The 10000-nt window shown below is 42.9% G+C and overlaps 1 protein-coding gene across 1 annotated transcript in view; it reads right to left on the reverse strand.

The window, feature by feature from the left end:
• Positions 1-10000, reverse strand: part of kif26ba (kinesin family member 26Ba) — a 100305-nt gene that overhangs the window by 59812 nt on the left and 30493 nt on the right. The window contains exon 3 of the mRNA XM_078283027.1: positions 9191-9868. Coding sequence (XP_078139153.1) covers positions 9191-9868 — 678 coding nt within the window. The remainder of the gene's footprint in view (positions 1-9190; positions 9869-10000) is intronic.

Here is a 10000-nt window from a genome sequence, read left to right on the forward strand (position 1 = left end):
CGTGTATGTGTATGTGTATGTGTATGTGTGTGTGTGTGTGTGAGTGTGTGAGTGTGTGAGTGTGTAGGCGACCCAGTGGTGAAATACAGATATGGATTATTGATTATAGTTCTTTATGGGCTGCCAGCAGCCAGACACCAAAGCCCCTAAATCATAACCACATGCCCCAACCAGCCCATGTGAGTGTAAATCTGTGAGCGCGTGTGTCTATTATGGATATGTGTGTATGCTTGTGCGTGCATGTGTATGTGTATATGCACCACTGTGTGTATATGTGCGTATATGTGTGTATGTGTGTAAATCAGTTCCACTGTGTGTGTGTGTGTGAGGTCCTGGGGGCCAAACATGCAGCACACTGCCTTAATAAATTACACATCCTAAATGAGATGCCTCTACAGCCTATACACCACACTCCCTATGCATTTACAGTCATTTCACATGCTTGGAGTTTGCTGCATATATATATTAAGGGAATGGTGAATGTTTTGAACTAAGGTCCAGTGGGCTACATCTAATACCTGGGCATTTACTGGGTGTTTATCTAGCATGAAAAATCAGAAGAGGAAAACAACCTGCATACTGTTGAGAAAATGTCCACACAGAGGCTTATGATGCAAAAAGTTATAATACATAAAGTGCTAATGGGGTAAAAACAATAAGTGGCATCCAGTGGTGCTGTGGCAGTTATGTATTCAACCTTTTCTCTTTTACCAGGGAGACCTGGCCAAGAGGCAGAGTTATATCCGACATGTGGCCTACCATGTAAAAACCTTCTTTCCTGTGTTTCCCATACGTCTGGCACAGCTGGATCTCCTACTGTCTGTCTAAAAAAAAAAATACTGCTTCCTGTCCTTTTACAAAAAAAAAGTGCAAGAACCAAAATATTTCAGTTTACGCCATAATGAAATTTCAAAAGGTGTGCTACATCTCTCTGATACAGATGAACAGATGATGATGCATCATACCTCTCATTAAAACCGCTAAGAAACCTGTCAAACCAGTTCTGCAGTTGAACTGCGCCTCACACTGAAAATGGATGGATAACGTGATTCAAATCAACATTGCTGCACAGTCATATGACTAGTGCATTTACCCAGATAGCTGCTGCAGTGCTTTGCATATTGCAGTCATGGAAATGAGCATTGCTTTTGTGTTTTTTTGTTTGTTTTTATAAGGCGTAACATTTCTTTTGTAGTGTTGAGCTTTCTAATGTTTTTTCAAATGTTTAACTATCTGACGACTTCCATTCAGATTTTCATACAGGACTGCTCTGTTTTTTTTCCACAATTTTCTATGAATTAGATTAAGTTACACTGGATGAAACTTTAATGATCCCTGTGGGGAAATTGGGTCATCGCAGCAGGAAAGAACAGGATATAGATAAGAATAAGACAAAGAGGGTACTGAGGATAATGCAACAGTAATAACACCAACCAAACATGTTGAAAATAATGAAGCAAGTAAATGAATTAAAATGCGGCGTGAGACCGAGTTCCCACAGTACACGCGGTCCTGTGAGACTGTAGCTATATCTGTGTAGGATTTTGATGAATGTGATGTCGGATTTCCCCAGAGAAACAAGGTAAAAAATAACCACTCACACTTATTCTGTCATCCTCTCTGTGGCTCTCTCACCCACCCCCTCTCTTTCCTCACTCTTTCTCTGCTCATAGAAAAAGCCGGTTCATCCATCTTCATTACAACACAAACGCCATTTTCCCAGCATTCATCCTCCTTATCCTCCATCTTTCCTTCCTCACCATTCATCTTTCTCTTTTGCATTTCTTTTTCCTCTACCCATCCTTTTTCAACCAGACGCTACTGGTAACCCAGGCAAAATTTGTGGCTGAAATTTGGGTTTGAATGGGGAGAGTGAATAGGACATGATGGGTGTGTGTGTGTGTGTGTGTGTGTGTGTGTGTGTGTGCGTGCATACATGCATGAGTGTGTGTGTGTGTGTGTGTGTGTGTGTGTGTGTGTGTGTGTGTGGTCAAGCCTGCTTTTATCAGGGGGATAGACACAATCTGTAAAACAATCTAACTGCTTACTGCTGTACCAGTGGAGGGAGATAGACAGAAAGAGAGAGAGGGAGAGAGAGAGGGAGAGAGAGAGAGAGAGAGAAACAAGGTGTTTCTTTCACAGTGTCAGAGGTAGAGTTACAGAAACCGTGAGAGTATGTGAGGGTGAGAGAGGGCAGGGAGAGAGGGAAAAAGTAAGTATAGAGGAAGAGAAACAGCAAAGTACACAGTCATGAAAAGCAGAAAAGGCACAAAAGGAAAAGCGATGTATAGAGACAAGAGGTCAGGAGAGGAAGAAGGAGGGACAGAGTGAATGATAGAGAGGGAGAGAGAGAGAGAGAGAGAACACAGGTGAGGCAGAGGAGGTAGGGGGGGGCAGACTGAACATTGGAAGCTTCATCTCAACAAGCCTATGTTGTATAATCAAAACACAAACAGCTTCAAGGCTGCATATGTCATTTTCAAAAGAAAGACCAATACAAAAAGTTTGAAGACAGAGACAATGAGGACAAAAGGAAAATGGTGGAGAAAGGGCTATATTCAGGTTTATGTAAATTCAGCCAGAAGGGAAGGGCAGAGATAATAAATGTGCTTCCCAGCATTCTTGAAGACTCAAAATACTGACATTTGCGTTCTTTTTTGTGTTTTAACCGTTATGTATCCAGTGGCCATTAGCTGCACGCTCTTATTCAGCAAAGCTTTCCTTCACATTTATGCAGCAAGGCACTTTCACACCTCACAGCTGCCCAGTAAAAGACACAGTCTTCTACTGTTGGCAACTGAGCAGTTCCACTGTTCTCACTGGGGGATAAATGCCTTGCTCAAGGGGATCTTGATGGTTGTAATTAAAGGAATACACCAAGATTTGGGGAGATTGGGACACTGGTCAGCTTCCCTGTTAAGTGATGAGAACAGAGACAGAAAAATCATCCATGTGTCCCCGATAGATCATTCTCTCCGGTGCTCCATGCTAACACTTTTAGCATACTCTATGTTGAGAGATAGTAGGCCACTGGCATTATCTCAGTGAGAAAATGAGAACTTTTTGCAGCTCTAAAACTAAATGGTAAGTAATGCTAAATTATGGATTGCTAAGTCTGGCAGTTTTGTGTAGGAGATTGGGAAAATTTACACAAAATATGATACAAAAACAGTGTACTGTTTTGAACTACCAGGGACTATTTTCCCTGTTTACATTGGAAGTAAATGTGGTGGGCAGTGGGAGTGTACAGCTGAAAATCACCATGCAGCGGATGAATACATGGTTTGCTCACCTGAAATGGTTCCAAACAAACCTGGCTACATCAGCAATACTGTATTAATGATATTTAAATTCAGGAATCTAAAGGCCATGTAATATAAAACCACCTTTTACTAAAAGGTCGGTCTTCTCACCTCTGATAATGCTAGTCACCTACTATCACTCAACACAGTGTAAGCTAAAGAGTTAGCATGAAATACCAGAGTGAATGATCTACCGGGGTCACAGAGATGATTTTGCAGTTTATGTTCTCATCATTTAACAGGTGAGTTGACGGGCCAATCTCCCAAAAACTTGGTGTATTACTTTAGGGAAGGGGAGAGCGATACCCTGATTTCCCCAGCCAGTCTATGGATTTGATTCAAACTGGCAACCTTCTGCTCACAATACAGCCTCTCTAACATTTAGGCTATCACAACTGTGTCATGGTCTCAAGTTGAAACTCTAATGCAAGAGAAGAGTGTTGGGGTTCTGTGCTTTTTCTTGTGTTCCACTCAACCCAGCACTTATATTGGATTTCGTTGTTTCATGTAATCCTACCCATGCGAAGTGTATGGCATAGGTAAGACAGGACAACTCAACACAAACTGGACCATTCTACTCACACGAGATGATATCAATTTGTGCAGCCCTGTGTGTGTGTGTGTGTGTGTGTGTGTGTGTGTGTGTGTGTGTGTGTGTTTGTGAGTGTACGGGGTGTGTCGTAACTCAAGCCTATCACATCCTGTTTCTCTCTTCTAGAATTAAGCAACCAGACATAAATGTGCACATACTCACACACCCACACCCACCCACACACACACACACACGCACACTCACATAGACAAATACACACACAATCACACATATACACAGCAAATTAAGAAAGCTACGCATTGCTGAAAGCCAAGAAATTATTTATTTTCTTTGGTCCTAATGCAAATCAGTGCACACACACACACACACACACACACACACACACACACACACACCAAACTGTGTAAACCTGTTTTTCATTAGTTGCTTGAAGGACAGCGAGAGGGCATGGAGACAATAGTTAGATTGTTTTCTCATTCCAGAGAGAGGGAAAGAGAGAGAGAGAGAGAGAGAGAGACAGACAGAGAGAGAGAGAGAGAGATTGCCCTTTCATCAGGGAGATTCAAAAACTACTATAAAGTTGATTTTGAGTTGATTTTTCCTTTGTTTTAAGTGCATTTTACAGTTTCAGCCAATAAGAGTGTACAGCAATGGTCTACTTGACCAGGCAAATCTGACACAGTTCAGCATGTTACATGTTTTGTTTTAAGGCAAATTAAGGGATCATACAGCACATCAACATTCAGCATACTGCACCCACAGTACATGCAGCGTCTCCATATTTATACAGTTCAGATGGATGCAAATGTATAGACACAACTATGGTGTGGGCCTCAGAGCGAAAGTACCATTGAGAAACTAGATATTTCCAGTGGAGAACCCGTCTTAAAATAGTTCCATGGTAAAAAGACAGAGAGTAAGTGTACACAGGCACACTGAGGCCACTGGGAAAATTGCCATCTCAGGTTCATTTATAAATACCATTACTTGTTGACTAATAGGTGCTATTTGGTGTGTATGCTACCTACTAAATCTAAACAAATAATACACAAAAACACATTAATCGCAATACATAATGCAGTGCCATCAACAATTGCAGTCCAGTATGATGTGCTATACGTTTGGATAACTTTTGGGTGTTTCACTGGTACTAATTTTCAAAAATGTTCAAGCTAGTGCAGGCTTCTGAAAATACCAAATAGTTTCAGATGCAGTCAGTGCTGAAGGTGGCCTGTGACGGCCATTTGGGGTACTTTCCATTCTCAGTAGTGTTATATATTCATCATGATCTATACATGGGTGGTGGGGGGAAGTTAGGGATGGCTTGAAAATGTGCTTGAAAAAAAGACAGAAAAAAAATATTGATATTAATCAAAAATATAACAAACATGTTCTCAAAATCCACTTTAAAATGTTTGTGATTCAAGCAGCTCACTGTGCTTAGAGTCTGGCATGATCCAAGTAAACTTCATGAGAGATTTCCAAGCAATCTATAATAGTCAGTCTGCCTTTTTCTGATCGAATCAACATTTTTTATGTGTCTTTGGAATTTGTGTGCCTTGGGACCGAAAAGATTGAGAATCCCAGTAAATATGAGATGTGGTGGCCATCGCCTCACAGAATGCTGAGCCAGCAACCTTTTAATGTCAGCTGCACTGGGAGACAGGCCCCCCTCTCTCTCTTTGTCTTCCCTCTTTCATCCCCCTTTCTCCTCTCTAGCTCATGCTGTATTCCATATTTTAAAAGGTGCTATGTGAGGCATTTTCAACATCATCTATATCATTCTCAAATTAATTGTAATACCTTGTAATACCTAAAATAAAAATTAAAACAAATGAAACCATGGTTGAGACGATTGGTAGCCTCTCTCTCATGCCAGTGGTATCATTAGTATAGTGTTTCTCAAAATTAAGACCACATTTCCCATAAACCCTGCCACAATATTCCTACTTGTTCCCCCTCCCCCCTGCATCACTCCACATGCATTTGTTTTCTCTTTCGCTTTACTAAAGAGGATAAACATGTTGGAAGTGATTTTTCAATCAGTGAAAACTTTAGCTGTCACCGAAAACTGTAGCCCCGTTTGCATTGGAAAAACAGAAAAACTCTTCCTGCTTTGTGCCGTAAAGCAACCTCTCTCTGTGCCATAAAGAAACCCAGCAGATTGCCCTTGAAATCCAACCAGGTGGCACACAGTGTAAAATGCAGTGCAGAGGCTGGTGGAGGCTGACAATCATCTCAGCATGTTGATGGCAATTATATTAATCTCTCTGAATTAATGTGGTAATGATTTATTGATGTTAAAATGCTAACACCCCTCTCCTCTCTCTTTATCCCTCTCTGTCCACATCTATCCATCTTTCACTCTATCTTTCTTCATCTCCCCCTTCTCTCTTCTTTCCATCCTCCTCTTCCTCTCATCTCTCTGGGTTCTGCTCTCTCTCTCTCTCTCTCTCTCTCTCTCTCTCTCTCTCTCTCTGGGGTTAGTCTAAACAAGGGTAATTTATTACAGCGCTCTGTGTTTCTCCTCTCCTGCTGGAACACCATTAGTGTTGAGTGTAGAGCAGAGACACTCAGGCTCACTGTAACATTTTACACCTCCCAATGAAAACGACTCCAACAAAACGCTGTGTATGTTTTACATTTAAAGGAGTTGGAACATAATAAATTGTATGCACACACACACACACACACACACACACACACATTTGCCATGGACATTTGCCACGGCACACACAGACATGGCAACACACCACACACAAAGACACACTTTTGCATACACTCACAAAGATACACAATTGTACGCTTGCACATATTCACACACACACACACACACACACACACAAATACACACACACACAATATACTGTATATGCTGTATATATGCATGCACACATATTGACACAAAACAAAGTGTGCACACACAGACACACACTTGCATACATGCACAGATACTGACATACACCAAGATATACCAACACACACACACACACACACATACACACACACACACACAGAGTTGCAAACACACACACATTCACACACACGACAAAACACATCTACATGCATACAAAGACAAAAACAGACACACAAATACTGACACACAGACTTTTCTGTTTTCCCGCTTGCTAGCTATGTTAACTCATCAAAACAATGTAACGTTATGGAAGGTAATACCAAAGCAGCGAAAAATAGATGATTTGTTCAAAACCTTGTAGCTGCAGAGCGCTACATAGATACAAGCAGAGCCTCTCACACCGCCCACAGTCACTCAGAATGGACATCAAACAAGTCGCTCACAGTGTGAACACACAGTCAGTCTCCTTCACCTCAGTTCAACCCCTTCATTCTTATTTTTTAATGGATTTACTGTAACCAAGTCCCATTGACATTAAGAATCTCTTTAACAAGGGAGTCCTGGACAAAAAAAAGCAGCATCAAGACAAACTTGAATGCTGCAGACCAACAACATGCAATAATCTACAAAATCAGAATACAGTCAAAATCTAAATTATATAAAAGACAACAAAGTAAAATTTTCTGTACAGTATAAACTCTCCAAAGTCCTCTAGACCAATAAAACCAGCAGATTCACAGGGTCAAAACTCTTAAACTAAACAAAGCAAAGAGCTTGTCTCTCTGGTAAGGAATTACCAAGAGAGACAAGCTCTTTCATATTTAAACAGTTTTGCAGTGATTTCCATACAGAGTGAGCAGAATACATAACGGCACATCTGCCTAATTCATTTCTGACCTTTGGGACAGATAACAGAAACAATACCCGAGACTGTAAACAGTAATTTCCACCTACTACTCTGTATCTCTCTCTCAGTTCAATTCAGTTCAATGAGCTTTATTGGCATGCAAGTTAAGACACAATATTGCCAAAGCGATAAAGTATCTCTCTCTCTCTCTCTCTGTCGCTCTCTCTCTCTCTCTCTCTCACTTAAGTCACGCGCTTGACAAAAATATAGAGAGACAGGGAAAGAGTGAGAGAGAAGAGAAGGAGAACGTGAAAAAGAAAGTGTGAGAGAGGAAGGGGAGGATAATAAGGAAGGAAGGAGAGAAATACAGAGAGAGCAAAGAGAGGGAGAGGGGTAGAGAGAGATAGAGGTAGAGAGTGAAAGAGAGAGGAACAGAATTAAGTAGAGAGAGAGAGAGAGAGACAGAGAGAGAGAGAGAGAGTACTGGGGGTGTGTGACATAGAAGTCCCCAGAGTCCTAATTATCACTGTATGAATTATTACATCTGTAGAATGCGTCCACGCACACACACACACACACACACACACACACACACACACCCCTCTTGATCTCCCCCGGGGTCTTCGCTCTCCTGCCTCCTTCCACACACCTCTAAACCACTCGTCTCCTGGAGCGTTTTCTCCCTCCCTCCATCCTCCTCTCTTGTCTTCCCATGCTCCCTCTCTTCCTCTCTCTTCTTCACACCTCCTCTCTTATCTCCATTTTACATACGAGTCACTTTCACTGCTTGCATCGCTGTGACTTGATGCCTTCATTTGATATCCCACACACATTTAAGAATTCCCCTTAAGAAAGCACTTTTCCCCAAGTTGTTGTGGGGAGAACAAACTTCCCAAGAAAGCATCTTTACAGTTTGACATGAGCTGGATGCTTAAGGTGTAAGTGTACCAACTATGAGCTAATTTTAGTAATGCTTTTTTCTCTTAGTAATTAATAATACTGAGATACAAAGTGTTTTTCTGACTTTCTTCCTCTCACAACTGCTTCTCTCTCCCTTTCTCTGACACTGTATGTCTTTCTCTATTTCTCGCTTTCTACTGCTGCTCAAAATGTCATGCCTACCCAGAAGCCTTTGTTCTAGGAGGCGTCCTTGTCTTACTAGGAACACACACACACACACACACACACACACACCTTGCCTGTGGCAGAGGCAATAATATAGCCTAACCCGATGTGACTCCATACAAGCTAAGTAAATTTAGAGAGGAGAGGAGAGGAAAGGAGAGGAGAGGAGAGGAGAGGAGAGGAGAGGAGAGGAGAGGAGAGGAGAGGAGGATTGGGAGGAGTGTCATTGTCTGTCTTATTCATATCAACAAATGTATTCACCTGCATGCCAATAACCTGTTACCATTTGGTATAATCATATAACATCACAATTCATTTACTTTTGGCTTTTGTGGTTTGTGTAAGCTCAGTTTCCATGGTGGTATTTGTAATGTCCTGCTCACTCATGTATACAGGTATACTGGTGAATGGTGAGTGGGATAAGAAGCTTTAGATATTTATGTATGAGTGCATTTTCTACAACATACACACACACACAGAGACACATGCACACACACCCAGCCTACCTGGTAAGGATAGAGTGTAACTCCTCCATTAGGTCGGGTCAGGTACTGATGAGCCTGCAGAGCCGCTGTACTCAACACTGCTCCGCCGCCGGCACCACTCCCATTACTACTGCTGTTACCAGTGTTATTACCAGGGCTATTCACCCCAGTCACTGGCTGCTGCTGGGGACCAGTTGGTTTTCCTGAACTGGGGGACCCGTTCCTTCTGTCCACCCCGCCGCCCAGCCCCAGGGAGCTGGGCTTGGACCCCAGCCTGTGCCCCGGGCCTGGAGGTTGTGGGTTTGAGGTTTGCCCCACCGAGGGACTCCCGTGGCTGGGGTTGGATGGTCCGTGGCTGGGGCTGGGGGTTGGGGTCTGGCTTGGGGAAGCGGCAGCCGCAGAGGAAGGGGAAGAGGAAGGAAGAAAAGGAGGAGGCCACTCCCTCGATCCAGGTGCTCCGGACGCTCCCATTGGACCCTGAGGTCCTTGAGATCCGTATCGGCCAGTGAGTGCGGGAGGGGAGGAGGTGGGGGACAAATCCCATTGGTCGAGAGTGAGCACCATGCGCACGGCTTCCTGTTTGAGCTGAGTGAGGTGGGTGGAGCAGACATCGCAGCGACTGTCGTGTTCGTTCCATGCCCGCCGAGAACTGTTGGGCACCTGGAGCTTATCGTGGAGGAGGAGAGAGAAGGAGGGATCCTGGAAGGAGAGAGAGAGAGGGACAGACAGGGTTAGGGGTTAGTTTGATGTCTGGAGGAATGTATGATGGCAAAATTAAATGAGAACAGTGTGTTTTGAGCTGCACAGGAGAACGAAAGTGAAGAAAACCTG

The sequence above is a fragment of the Centroberyx gerrardi genome, chromosome 1 (genome assembly GCF_048128805.1).
Source record: "Centroberyx gerrardi isolate f3 chromosome 1, fCenGer3.hap1.cur.20231027, whole genome shotgun sequence".
Taxonomy (NCBI): Eukaryota; Metazoa; Chordata; class Actinopteri; order Beryciformes; family Berycidae; genus Centroberyx; species Centroberyx gerrardi.